Source organism: Fonticula alba, assembly GCF_000388065.1.
Source record: "Fonticula alba strain ATCC 38817 unplaced genomic scaffold supercont2.12, whole genome shotgun sequence".
NCBI classification, from domain to species: Eukaryota; order Rotosphaerida; family Fonticulaceae; genus Fonticula; species Fonticula alba.
Window position 1 is genome coordinate 83,140 of NW_009242982.1, and position 13,448 is coordinate 96,587.

The 13,448-nt window shown below is 68.1% G+C and overlaps 3 protein-coding genes across 4 annotated transcripts in view; all 3 read right to left on the minus strand.

Annotated features, from left to right (window-relative positions):
* The window catches only part of H696_05567 (hypothetical protein), a 4,422-nt gene extending 3,050 nt beyond the window's left edge, over positions 1 to 1,372 (minus strand). Inside the window, exons 1-2 of the mRNA XM_009499380.1 lie at positions 1,093 to 1,372; positions 1 to 817 (exon numbers count right to left, since the gene is read on the minus strand). Of these exons, the coding sequence (XP_009497655.1) occupies positions 1 to 817; positions 1,093 to 1,360 (1,085 nt within the window). The 5' untranslated portion in view covers positions 1,361 to 1,372. The remainder of the gene's footprint in view (positions 818 to 1,092) is intronic.
* Positions 1,373 to 3,028: 1,656 nt separating this feature from the next.
* Positions 3,029 to 10,105, minus strand: H696_05568 (hypothetical protein). Its single transcript, XM_009499381.1, has 18 exons — positions 9,927 to 10,105; positions 9,717 to 9,778; positions 9,404 to 9,568; positions 9,042 to 9,189; positions 8,785 to 8,873; positions 8,503 to 8,651; positions 8,221 to 8,391; positions 7,816 to 8,020; positions 7,365 to 7,564; positions 7,116 to 7,243; positions 6,763 to 6,922; positions 6,392 to 6,560; positions 5,902 to 6,117; positions 5,027 to 5,700; positions 4,659 to 4,789; positions 4,136 to 4,426; positions 3,792 to 3,916; positions 3,029 to 3,351 (listed from the first exon to the last, which is right to left on the minus strand). The coding sequence occupies exons 1-18, from the start codon at positions 10,027 to 10,029 to the stop codon at positions 3,199 to 3,201; spliced, it is 3,339 nt and encodes a 1,112-aa protein (XP_009497656.1). The 5' UTR covers positions 10,030 to 10,105; the 3' UTR covers positions 3,029 to 3,198.
* Positions 10,106 to 11,255: 1,150 nt separating this feature from the next.
* Positions 11,256 to 13,448, minus strand: part of H696_05569 — a gene marked incomplete at its 5' end in the record, with an annotated part of 5,114 nt that continues 2,921 nt past the window's right edge. The window contains 5 exons of one of the 2 annotated variants that reach the window (XM_009499382.1): positions 11,256 to 11,503; positions 11,860 to 12,030; positions 12,319 to 12,394; positions 12,557 to 12,697; positions 12,988 to 13,346. In XM_009499382.1, coding sequence (XP_009497657.1) covers positions 11,321 to 11,503; positions 11,860 to 12,030; positions 12,319 to 12,394; positions 12,557 to 12,697; positions 12,988 to 13,346 — 930 coding nt within the window. In that variant the 3' untranslated portion in view covers positions 11,256 to 11,320. Of the gene's footprint in view, positions 11,504 to 11,859; positions 12,031 to 12,318; positions 12,395 to 12,556; positions 12,698 to 12,795; positions 13,347 to 13,448 lie in introns of those variants that run through there. The other variant, XM_009499383.1, reaches the window with a different exon arrangement.

A 13,448-nucleotide genomic window follows, 5' to 3' on the forward strand; every position in this document is an offset into this window, starting at 1 on the left:
CCAGCAATCATGATGTTCAGGGCGAAGCCCTCCTTCCGGGCCACCCGCTGGACCTGCTCCGGGTACGAGGAGAACCCCACCAGCTCGGCCTGGACCTCGTGCTTGGTGTCCGACCGCGGGCTCGGGCTCCGCCGGCGCTTGTTGGTCTCGCGGGCCAGCCGCTCGCGAATGAAGGTGGCCAGGAAGCCCGGCGCCAGGGGGCCCTTCGGGTGGGGCTCCGGCTCGTCGGCGTTCTCGGCATCAGCCGCGTCGGTCATGGTGTCGCAGCAGCCCGGCGTGGCGGGCACCGACTCGGCCTCGGCCCCGGGCCCGGCCCCGGCCGGCTGGGCGTCCGCCCCCGGCACACGGCCCCCAGCCACCAGCGGCTCCTCCTCGGGCTCGGCATTGTTGTCCGAGTCGGCCGGGGCAGCCAGCTCCGCGGCCGGGTTGTTCTCGGCGGCGGCGGCGGCCGCCGCCGCCGTGTCCATCGGGCGCATGGGCTCGGGTGTCTGGCCGCCCGGCAGCGAGGCGTCGGCCGTGTCGCTGCGCTCCAGCCCGTCGAGCTCGCCCGGCTGCCCGGTGCCCACCAGCGGCGACGTGGTCTCCTCACTCGGGTGAAGTGCGCCGCTCTCCGAGGTGGTCGTCTCGTGGTCGGTGGTCGCGCCGCCATGGGCGTCCTCCTCGTGCGCCGCGTCCGCCTGGGCCTCGGCCGGGCGCGCCGAGCAGCATGACGGCGTCGCCCCGTCATTGGTGTTGGCCGTGGCCAAGTCGGCCTCGGTGCCGGGGACGTTGGTGTCGGCGCCGTCGTGGCCATCCTCATGGTCCGGGGTCGAGGCGGCTGGTGGGGTGTGGTACACGGCGCCCATTCACCCGCCGATGCACACACACACACACACATATACACACACGTCAACGAGAAGAAAGGGGCGCCGGGCCTCTCACGGTCAGCGAGGTTGCCCTCATGCGCCAGCATGCCCCCCCCCCATCTCACCGACAAAAAGAGGGCAGCGGCCACCACTTCATGCTCGACAGCCTCACACGCGCGTAAATGGATGATGCCCTCCCCCTTCCTGCAGACACATGGCAAATGCGCTAAGTCGTCGTCCCACGCACCCTCAGCCGCCGTGTCGGCGCCGCGGCCGAGCATCTCGTCCAGCGCGCGCGATGTCTCCTCCCGGACCAGGAGGCCCTGGCGGCGGGTGGCGTCCATCACCGCCTCCTTGAGGCTGCGAATGGATGCCGGCATGTCCTGGTCGGCCAGGGTCGGCGAAGTGGCCACCTCGCCGTGGTGCGCGTCCTGTCCAATGTGAAGGTCTTCCTCCGGCGGGCGGACGGGTGGCCAACAAAGGGGCAGAGCAGGTGAGTGTCTGAGCGCGTGCATGCCCCCCGCTGGGCGACCGCTTCCGGTGCCCGCGCCACAGGGCGAAAGGGCAAAGGCCGCCTCACAACGCACCGGTCATTCTCGAGGAGGCTGCATGTATACGTCGATCAACCAGGGGTGAGGGGGGGGGGGGACCATCATGGGGGCGTGCGCGTGCGGCGCCCGGGAAACAGCGACCCAGCAGTGCGGTGGTTGCGGCATGCGGGGGGGGGGGAGGAGGGCGGCGGCTCGGAGGTTAGGAAGTGGAGAAGAGGTCACGCCCGGTGCCATGCGGGCGTCCCACACCCACTGGGCGCCGGCGACACCATCGGGACTTGCCCGGGCCGGCCGCCGCCTTGCACGTGCGCGTGGCCGTGTTCTTTGCAGAAAAAAGCCTTGCGCCCATGGCCATACACGCGGGACAGAGCAAGGCGCGCACGGGCCGTACCTGGTGGTGCTTGTATGTGTGTCTCTAGTGCTGCTGCGCGTGCGCAAGAGCGTGGGGATGGAGGGCGATGTGGTGCGCGGGCACAGGGGCTGTGCGACAGGGATCTGGGCGGCCACAAGGCAAGGCGTGCGCGCGTCGGGCGAAGGTCGCAGCAGGGAGGAAGGGCAGGGAAGAGGCGTGCGAGGGAAATGCAATGGTGTGCAGCGTAATACTAGCAATCGGGCCTTTGGGACAGGGTCCACGCTGACCCGCGTCATGGCATCTCCTTTTTATCGGCTGCCGCCCTCCGGCCACGACCCGGCCCACCCCAGGGGGGCGGCAGGGAGGGGGGGGGGGCGGGCGGGCAGGGGGGAACGCCAGGCAGCGTAGCGGCGCGGCAGCCATGGCGCACACAGGCACGCAGGCAGCCCCCTACTTTCCAGTCCTTTGGCCACCCTCGCGCCCCCTCGCGCCCGCCTGTGGCAGGCGCCATCCAGGCCTGGCTGCCGGGCCGTGTCCCGAGCGGAATGTGGCGGCCCAATGCCACAGCACACCCGACACTCGCCCGGGGGCCCGGAGGCGCGCGCGCCAGGGAGCACATAAATTCCGGCCCCCCATCGCCACCGTCCTGCCCTTCCAGCGCCTCTCTGCACCCTCGCCATACCGGGCGATGTCCGACACACAGACACAGACACTCGCACACGCACTCGTACGCATATGTAAGCACACGCACGCACACTCACATGTACATACCCCTCTCTCCCTCCCCGCCCCCCCCTCTCTCTCCCCTACACACGCACACACACAGGCCCGTCCCCCACAATCGACACGGCGCCCAGCGCCAGATCATTACACCACCCCGGCAAGCTATCTCGTCGGGGCGCCGTCGCCGGATGCTCGATTGCCAGGACCGTATGATGTGGCGATACGCGATAGTGTGCCGACCCGGGCCACGCCCTGCCCGAGCAGCAATGGAATGTGTCAATGATATGCGCGCGCCCTTGCCGCTCGTCCCCCGGACCCGGGGGGGGGTGGGGGGGCACGGTGCCCAACTCGCCGCACACCCATCGAGAACGCGCCCAGCCCATGTGCAACGCGAGGAAGGGCCGGGTTTTTTTATTGACCATACACGGGACTCCGAAGGAGAGGTGTACGCGCCCCATGTGGCGAGGGAGGAGAGGTGCGCACAGCGCGTGGTGGCTGGCGCCCGCACACACAAAACAAGAGACATACACACATGCACGGGGGGCGGGGGGGGGGGGGGGGGGAGGGGGCTACCTGCCGGCGCACGGCCGCGCGGGCAAGCATCAAACCGGCTGCCGGGGATTGTGGGGAACGCGCCCCAGAACCAGATCCCAGAACCGGCGCACATCAGAACCGGCGCCAATCTACAACGATACGCCGTGGGGCGCCCGTCCGCCGAACGCCATTTTCACTTATCACTGACCGGAGCAGCCACGTGCTGCTCGTTGGCAGCCTGGAAGAACTTGGTCATCGCCGCCACCTCGCTGCCCGTGAGCGACTCGCGGGTCGATTGGCAGATGTCCTGCTTCGAGAGGCCGATGAAGATGTCGAACATGGCGGGCTGTGAGGCCGGGGGGGGGGGCGGGGGGGGGGGGGGGGGGGGGGGGCAAACCGAACACATCGGCAGCGGGCAGGGGATTAGTCGACGCGCATGGCAGGCAGGCAGGCAGGGCAACATGCCCGGGGGGGGGGGGGGGGGGGGGGGACGGGGCAGGGCGAGGCAGCACACCACGGGGCGGAACGCGGAGACGAAATAGTGCATGTTAGTGTCGAGCGTCCGCCGGCCGGGGGGGGGCGGTTTCCTGCGTCTCCCCGGCGGCGGGTGGCTGAACGGCCAGGCCAAGAGGGGGGGGAGGCTGCATCTGCTGCGGCCCGCGGTGCTCAGCGCACACGTGCGCGGGCCGCGCGCCTCCGCCGTCCTCATGCTCTCTTCCCGACCGACCGCCTCGCTGTGGAAGGGGGGGGGGAGAGAGCGTGGATGGGGCGCAAGTGTGCACGCACCAGCAGGCCAGGCAGGGCGCCAGGGCCGAAATCCGACTCGAAGACATCGAAGTCCTGGTCAATCGAGGCGTCGGTCCCGCCGCCGATCGGGTCGCTGTCGAAGAAGTCCTCGCTCAGGCCGTACTCTGCCGTGTGGGTGTGTCCGCCGGGGTGTGTACACCCATGCGGCCCGCGGTGTGTGCATGTCGTGTGCGCGTGTGGGTGGGTGGTGCATATGCCATCGTCATGGATATACATATATATATATATATATGTGGCGGCACGGTCAGAACCCCGGCGGAAAAGAAGGACACAGGGGAGCCAGCCCACGCATGTGTCGGACATATGGCACATGGCACACGCACCGGCCAGGAAACTCAGCGCCTTGGGGTCGGAGAAGGGCGACCCGGTGGACGCCTCGAAGGAGGGCATGCCCGAGCCGCCGCCCTCCTCGTCGGAGCCGTCGCTGTCGGAGGAATGCTCGTCATCGCTGTCGGCGCCCCGGCCGGCCGCCTGGCCGCCCAGCAGGATGTCCTTCTGCCGGGCCAGGTTCCCGGTGATCAGGGTGTGCTCCTGCAGGGCCAGGTGCGCGGTGGTCACCAGGGACTTCAGGGCCCAGAACTGCGCCGGGATGACCACGGCGGTCTCCTTGGCGGCTGGCCATGCCAAGGGGGGGGGGGGGGGAGGGGGTGACGGTATATCGACAAATGCGATGGGGCGAGGGCGCGGAGGCAAATGGCCCAGCAGGGCGCGACAAAAAAAAAGGGGCACACCGGCGGACACAAAACCAGGGACACAGGGACAGAGGACCACCGGGGTGCGGAGCGGAGGAGTCAGCCGCGCGAAGGCCCCTCCCAGAAAGAAGCATGCGCACAAGTGTACACGCACCCTTGGCCTTGGCCGAGCGCGTGGCGCGCTTGCCCTTGGACTCCGGGGCATCGAAGATCGACGAGTAAGACACCGGGATCTGGTACAGCGGGGAGATCTTCATGCTCATGAGCGTGGCCAGGGCCCGGGCGCTGTGGCCACCCCACCACCACCACCACCGCCACCACCACCGCCACCACCAGTGCCGAAGGCAGGCCCAGACGACACGGCCCGGCGTGCACGAGCCGAAGGTCAGTCGCATGCCACCCACCCACTCCGGCCCCGGCCCCGGCCCCGGGCGAGGTGGCCCCCCGGGGGACAGGGACCAAGGGAAAAAAAAAGAAAAAAAAAGAAGGCGAGGATGGCAAAGGAAAATGCCCCACACGCACCTGAGCACCGTGTGCAGGTCCGAGTCGAAGTCCGTCGCGGACCACCCATCCAGCAGCACCACCAGCCCATTGGCCCCGGTGGCCGACGACTGCCAGGCCGACAGGAAGCCAGTGGTGGCCCCGGCATCTGAGAGGATCAGCCGCGCGAAGGCCAGCACCAGCTGCTGGCGCAGGCCCCGCGAGGGACGCCGCTCCAGGCGCAGCAGCAGCGCATCCAGCAGCCGGTTCAGGTCCCCATCGGCCAGGCCACACTCCTGGCGCCGGCGAATCAGCTGCACACACAGGGCCGGCAGGGCCAGCGAGCAGGTGTCGTCCCCGGCCCCGGCATCCGGCGCCACGTAATCCAAGTTGCCGGCCGATCCGGCCGACGCCCCGCCGGCCCCGGGCCCGCCGCCATTGCCAAGCCCCGGCTCCACGGCCGTCAGCAAGCCCACCACATGCGACACGGCCACCGACAGGACGCTCATGTCCGGCGCCAGCAGCACGCTTGCCAGGCTCCGCGGCGACCGGTGCAGCGCATACCGCAGCACATACGCCGAGTGCTGCTGAATGTACGAGTCCCCCAGGTGCTTGTTCATGACGGCCACCGTCACCGGCAGGGCCACTTGCAGCAGGTCATCCACCGACGTTTGCGGCACATGGCGAATGCATGTCCCGAGCAGCTCGAAGGCCGACTGGACATGCGTGCAGCAGTGGAAAATGCCACTAGGTCAGTGAGCGGCCAACATATGTGGCACGAGAAGGGGGGAGGGAGAGGGAGGGGGAAGGGAGAGGGAGGGGGCGAGAGCGAGGGCAAGAACAAAAAGAAAGCAAGATGGGACCCCGACAAGGGAAAGCCCTCAAGTAGGAGGCCCCTCGGCCGCCACCGCACGCACCGACAGGAGGACCTCCGTATCCGGGCTCGACTCCGACAGGATCATGCACGAGGCCCGAGTCACCAGCTCGTTGACCGGAAGGCTCTCCGGCACCAGAGCCCCGATCAGGGCCACGTACAGCGGCCCGATCATGACATCCGAACGGGTCTTCACCCAAAGATCCAGCAGCGGCTGGACCAGCTCCGTGCCCAGGCGCACGGCACATTGGACATTGGACTGCACACCCGAGGATAGCAGGAGAGGAGCAGGAGGAGAAACAGGGAACGAAGGAGAGCAGGGAAAGAGGAAGCGAGGAAGGGGAACACCCCTGGTCAGCACAATACCCCAGCACAAAACACACGGTCAAGAAGCCGCCCCTCCCGCCCCCAGCAAAAGGACAAGCATCCACACACACACACACACACACACACACACACACACACACACACACACACACACACACACACACACACACACACACACACGCCAGGCGGGCCCCAGGCGCACGCACGTTGACAATGCTCTGCAGCGTGTCCAGGATGAGGATGTGCATGTCGCTCGTGTGCGCCTCGATCGACACCGCACCGCCATCAAACATCGAGTGGATGAGCAGCGGCAGGTTGCGCAGGAGGAACTCCGCGTGCGCCGACGTGCGCGACGGGTCCATGATATCCACGAAGCTGCATCGGGAAGAGGAGGAGATGGCGTAAGCGGGGGCAGGGGAGGATCACCAAAAAAAAAAAAAGGGAGGAGGGCAGAGAGGAAGCACGGAAAAGAGCCGACAGCCGGGCAATCGGTTGCCGCGCCTCCCCTGGGAAGGGCAGCTCCCGGGTCAGGCCCAACGGCCACACCGACACGTCCCCCACACCCTGCTCCACGCACTTGTGAATCGCCCGCAGGGCCGCCACGCGCAGGGGGACCGGGAACTCCGGGTCCAAGCGCTCAATCGAGTACTCGTAGATCTTCTCCGCCAGGCCAATGGGCAGATGGGCAGCCAGCTCACTGGACAGCCAAAGGGCACGGCCACTCAGGAAGGGGAGCTCTGTCAAGGGGGGCCCGACAGGTCGGGCCGGAAGCGTCCCGGGTTAGCCGCCAGCCATACGCAAAGAGGCCACCAGCCCGGGAACCAGCGCCCCCGCCTCGCGCACACATGCGCACATGCGTCATACACCCATCGTGTGCTCTCTCTCTCTCTCTCTTTCTCTCTCTCTCTCTCTCTCTCTCGAAAAGCGCACCCTTGATCTGCAGACAGGGCAGCACCACCGCCGTCACATAGCTGGCCAAATCCAGCTCGGGCAGGGTCTCGGCGATCTCCTCGCATGACCGGCCGATGATGAGCATCGACGCCTCGAAGAGCTTCCAGCTGAGACACAAGCCAGAGGGGGCACACGAGCACATGCATACACATTGTCAGCATCGGGGCATCGGGGCATGGGGGGAGGCAGCCACCACGCGAGCAAGGCCCGCTCCATGGCAACACATACTTGGTCAGGGAGAGCTGCTGGCCGGCGATCTCCTGCGCCGAGGTGACCACCGCCTGACAGGCAGCCCGCTGGAAGGCCCCGGTCGTGCCGGACAGCATGGAGAAGAGCAAGCGCTCGGCCGTGATCCGGCAACTGAAGGCAAAGGTATCCGGGTCGTCCTCGCTCAGGAAGGCCTCCAGATCCTCAAGCCAGAGGGAGATCTGCGCGGGCGCACCGACATGCCCCCAGCCAAGCCCGGGCAATGGTTAGAATCCTTTGACAAGAATGCAGGCGGAGGGAGGGGGAGGGGGAGGGGGAGAGGGAGGGAGAGAAAAAGAGAGGGAGAAAAAGAGAAAAAGAGAAAAAGAGAAAGAGGGAGAGAAAAAGAGAAAAGAGAAAAAGAGAGGGAGCAGAGGAGTGTCTGGCCTGCTTCCCGGCCCCTCATACGGAGAAGGGCAAGAGGAGTGCGCACCTTCGAGTCGCTGATCTGCATGTATTCCAGCAGCACCGGCACCAGGTTCGGGAGCTCCGGGCGCAAGAGCTTGCGGAAGGTCGACCGGGTGAAGGCCACCTGGAAGAACTCCATAAGCGACTGCAGCAGGTACGAGAAGCTGACGTTGTCCCCGTCATTCGAAGACACGGACGCCTCCTCGGACTCGAGGATCTCCTCGCGGAAGCTGTGTGTACATTCATTTTATGTGGGGAGGGTGGTCGCGTATGGGGCCAGCGCATGGGCCCACACCCGCAGCAGGCGCAGAACCGGTCAGTACGGGCCACAGGGGTGCCCTCCCCGCGCACATGGCAACCAGAGGACAGGGGCAGGCGCAGCCCCCTCCCGCCCGTGCCCCAGCCCTGCATGGCGCGACGTCCCACGCACCGAGTCTTCAGATTCAGCAGCAAGTTGCCCACATACAGCAGGAAGGTCGGCAGCGAGGCGTCCACCAGCTTGGGGAAGCTCTCCGACAGGTTGCCCAGCACATGGAGCGCCTCCAGCAGGAGGCCATCCTTGTCGGAATGGCCGGCAATGCAATCCGGCGAGAGGGTTTGGCTGGCGCGCCGAGGACCCGAAGAGGCCGCACCCCGGGCAAAGCATCAGTCACCGGCCGGCAAGGGGCCCACTGGGGGGGGGGGGGGGGGGGGGGGGGGGGGGAGCACGCACAAGAGCCCCTGCAGCAGGGCCACCCAGTTGGGGAAGTAGGTGGTGGCGATGTTCTTGATGACCGACCGGTCGGTGTCCAGATGCGCCGAGAGGGCCTGGCACACGGTGCCGAAGATGCGCAGAGTGCGCGCGCGCAGGGGGAGCGGGCACTGTCCACGGACCGGGCCCCGGCGGGAAGGGGCAACAACAGGGAGTTTAGTTCGGCGAAGGGGGCGGCCCCCGCGCTGGCCGTCGCGCGGCACAGGGAAAACCCAAAAGAGCCCCGGGCCCCCGGGGACGCACCGCGTTGTCGGCCACAATGCCGTGCAGGGTGGGCAGCAGGTCGGCCGCCATCTCCAGCAGGAGGGACGTCGGGATTTGGTCGATGAACTCTGAGCAAGCAGGCGCACGCGTGTGAGACGGGCAGGCGAGAGGGGCTTGGGCCGCCAGGCGGCGCGCGGCGTGCAATGCGCGGCGCGCCATGCGACGCGAGCAGGGCCTCCGAAAGGGCCACCAATGGAGCCGGCACGAGAGACAGCCCCGGAAGGAGGCACACGCACCGGATAGAGCGAACACCGACCCGTAGGACACGGCCGGCACCTCGCCGGTGGCCGAGCTGTAGGACTTCAGCGAGGAAAGCAGGAAGGGCCAGAGCTCCGGCCAGTTGGTGGGCCAGTCGTGCGCCGCGATGATGGCGATCAAGTTGGCCTGGAAATGCGTGGGTGGGTGGATGAGTGGGCGTGGGTGAGCGTTTGTGTCAGACTCAGCGAGCAGCAGGGCAATGCCCAGCCCGACTCACAGCCAGCGCGATGTACGGGCAGCCGAGCGGGCAAAGAAGAGGTCACCAGCCTCGCCTCCCCGCCCCCCCCCCCCCCCCCCCCCCCCCAACCCCATCGCACAGGGGAAACCCCATGGGACGCACGATCAGCAGACGGAGCGAGCGGTCCTCCTCGGCCAGCGCCGGCAGCAGCTGCGCGTGGATCGTCCGCTTGACGTCCTCCGGCGTCTCCGGCCCGACGAAGGTGTCATCCGGCGAGGAACTGTCCCAGTGGCGGCCGATGTAGCGCTTGAGCGTGGTAACCGACAGCTGTGCGTCGCCAGCCACGGCCCACAGCGGGGAGATGCACCGGAGAGCCGGGTGAGTGGGCGAAAAGGAAAGGGGACAGGCTCAGCGGGGGCACACGCAGACCCCCGGTGCGCGCGTGTGCCCAGCCAAAGGCATTCCGCCTGCGCACCTGGCGGTAGGACCGCGCGGAGGTCTTGTCCAGGAGGACGCGAGTCAAGAAAAGGGGAAACCCTGCGCGGCGGGCGGCGGGCGGCGAGCGGCGGGGTCAGCATACACACACACACACACACATACACACACGCATGGATGCGCGCAAAGACCAGCGAACAGCGCCGGGGGCGAGGGCGGCGACAGGGGAAAGACGGCGCGTCGCAGGTACCGGGATCGCTGCCGAGCGAGTCCAGCTGGGCCTCGGCCTGCGCACGGGACCCGGCGGCCGGGCTGAGGATGCTCTCAAAGCACTGGGAGACGACGGCCTCCATGGTTGCTGTGTGGTGTCTCTTTCTCCGGGCGGGGAAAGGCGAGTGGGCGCGACAAGAGGCACAGGAGGGGCGAGAGAGAGAGAGGGGGGGGGGGAGGGGAAGGGGAATGGGCGGAAGGGAGCGGCGAAGGGCGGACAGGGGGGCGTATACAAACCGCTCGTCGCCCCCCCTCCCGGGCTGGCCACCGGCCGAAGAGAGGCCCACCAGATCGGCCCAGCGCCCCGGGGGCCCCCGCCCGGCCGAGGGGCCCGTGCAGATCGCACAAAAGACCACCGCCCCGCGGCTGCCTGGGAACCGGGCCCCAGCGGAGGCACGCCCCCGCCCGGGCGCGCTCCTGCGGTTGCCCCGAACACAGACCCAATGGCCCTTTTCCCCCGGGGGAGCCCCCCCCCCCCCCCCCCCCCCCCCCTCCCCCCCGCGCCCCTCGTGCCAGCGCCAGCCGGTCGGGCCCGGAGAAAATGCCACCGGCAGCCTCGGGGGCGGGGGGGAGAACCCCAGCCCGGAAGAGGGCAGCGAGGTGCGCAGACGCACCGGCGCGGCCGGCCCCTTCTCGTCTCGGCCATCCTGTCCGCGGCCGGGCAGGCCCGGCCGCCGCGGGCGCAGGGCGGGTGGTCGGCGTGTTATCCACGGAGCCGGCCTCGGGGCCGCCAGTCCCCACGCCCCCGGGCTTGCTCGACTTGCTGAATGCGGCGCCGGCGCGCGAGCCCCCCCCCCCCCATGGCCTCCCCTTCGCTTGCTCCCATGCTTACCCTCACGGAAACTCCCCCCCCCCCCCCCCCCCCCCCCCCCCGGCCCCCCCCCCCCCCCCCCCCCCGCCCCCGCGCGCACTGCTGCCCATCCCCGCTCCGCCCGAGGAGAGAGGGGCGGCGAGAATGAGCGTGGGGCACGCACGCACTCGCCCCGCCCCCCTCCCTCCCTCACTCGCCCCAGACCTCCGCGCCCCTTGGTCCAGCCCGCGGCCGAGAGTGCCCACACGCCCGGCGGCAAAGGCGCGGTTCGACTGCCAGAATCTATTTCAGAACGGATGCCGGTCCGTCGGCAGATGGGCGCGCGTGTGCGCGCGCGCCCGCCCGCCCGCCAGCACCGAGGAGCCCTGGTTGCCGGGGGGCGCTCCCCGCCGCGTGAGCCCCTCTCTCTGGGTCTCGTCCTTGCTCCTGCGGCGGTCTCTTGTCCCCTCTGCACGCTCTCTCTCTCTCTCTCTGTCTGTCTCTTGCGCCCTCTCTGTGGCCCTCGCGTGTGCGCGCGTGCGCACACACACCAGGCTCGTCTTGAGGTTCTCGGCGGCCGACGCTCAGAGCCGCCACCGGCCGGCGCCGGTCGCACGGCGGGTCTGGTACACGAGGAACAGCCAGCCGCAGATTCTCAAGGACACAAAGAGGATGGTCAGCATCCAGATGGACTTCCACATGTAGCGCTCGGTGGGCTCCATGTCGAAGCGCTCGATGACCTGCTCGCCGGTGGTAACCGCGCAGATCTGTCCACAGACACACACACACACACACACGGCCCCGGGTGGGAGAAGGGGGCAGACCCGGCAGCCAGCGCGAGGCCGCGCAGCGGGGGCACCCGCAGGGGCGGACATTGTGTTGTGGGCTCGCCAACGGTGAGTATGGGCATCCACATGCGAGGGGGCGGTGTCGTGCACGGGAAAAAGGGCAAATAAAACCCCCGCAAAATATAGACAACGAGCTGACCGCTCTCTCCCTCTCTCAGCTGTCCCTCCCCGCCGCTCGGTTCCGTGCACAATGCCGGATCTAAAAAAGCGGCCTCGCGCGCGCGCTCGTGCTCACATAAATGGGCGGGTGTGTGTGTGTGTGGGCCTGTTCGCACCTTTGCCCCGTCTGGCGTGACGATGTACTCCTTCTCCGTGCAGTGGAGTTCGACCCCGCGGAACTCATTGATCAGGATCGCCTGGAAGGACCACTTGTGCGGAGAAATGTACTGGACCCAGCTGAGCCAGGAGGGCATGTCCTCGGCGCTGATGTAGAACCCGCCGAACACCTTGGGGGCAAGAGCGGCAGAGGGCAGCCGTGTGTATCAGCGTCTGTGTGTGCGTGTGCGAGGGTTGCTTTTTCCCCCCCCCCCTCGCCCGCCCCTCTTCCTCCTGTCCCTCCCCCCCCCCCTGCTCCCTTTGCCTCGCTCGTTGTCCTGGCCTGGCCCCGCCCCTCCCACCCCTCGGGCCCGCTCTCGCCGTCCTCTCCCCCAGGGCCACACATGCTGCGCATGCCTCTCCTCCCCGCCACGCCGCCTCCCCCCCCCCCGCGTGCAAGCTGCTCCAGGTATGCGCACCATCAGGGGAACAATGACAATCGGGGCCACGGTGACCGCGGCCTCCGGATTGGAGAAGGCCGACCCGAGCACCACACTGTGGGCAGAGGCGGCGGCGATGTGCACAAAGGGTGCGCGGAAGGGGGCACGCCCCGGGTCACCTTGGTGTCAGTCGCCGGCCGAGCGGAGCACGAAGCGCGCGCGCGCACACACACACACACAAGAAGCAAAAGGAAGAGGAGCCCAGCGGCACACGCACCCGATGCCCACCGACAGGCTGGTCAAGATCCACAGGACAAATAGGAAGATGAAAAACTTCCCCGCATCCAGGGCCAGGTCCAGCATGAAGTAGGCGATGAGGGTGAAGATGATCGGGAAGAGGAAGGACCAGGGCAGCTCACTGGCAGGCGGCCGCGCGGCGGCGGCGCATGTGGCACGCATGGGCACGTATATGTCGTCGCACGGCAGGACGGCCATCCCATGCGGCAGGGGGCGAGAAGAGCGGGGCCCCCCCGGTGGCCATGTGCGAGTGTGCGCAATGCCCCCGGCCATCAAAAAAGCGAGAATGTTAGCGCGCGAGCCTCGGGCGACGTATGCGCCGCACTTTGGCAGCCCCTCTCCTCCTGTCCCCCCCCCCACGGCATTTTTCTCCGCCTCCTCACACACACACATGCGCGCGCGCGCACGCACCTCAGGAACTTAGACCAGTAGTACGTGGTGGTGGAGTACATCTCGCTCATCTGCTCGCGCAGCAGGATGGACCGCTCCACCGGGAAGGTCAGGACGAAGCTCATGGCCGATGACATGACCAGCGAGGTGATCAAGAAGAAGAGGGCGCCGCTGCGGCCGAGGGCGCCCGACTGTGTCAGCTCAATGCGCCAGAAGAGGGCCCCCACCATGAGGGCCGTCAGGGCGGTCTGGGCCATCCGGGCCCAGAAGGTCACCGGGTTCCGGATGAAGGTCTTGTTGCTGCGCCCGGTCAGGGCCACCAGCTCCACCCATGTGGTGGCGCGCTGGGGCGCGGTCAGTGTCAACCCCGGCCGGTGGGTCTGTGTGTGCGTGTGTGCGTGTGTGCGTGCGTGTGCGTGTGCGTGTGCGTGTGTGCGTGTGTGCGTGTGTGCGTGTGTGCGCGTGTGCGTGTGCGTGTGTGT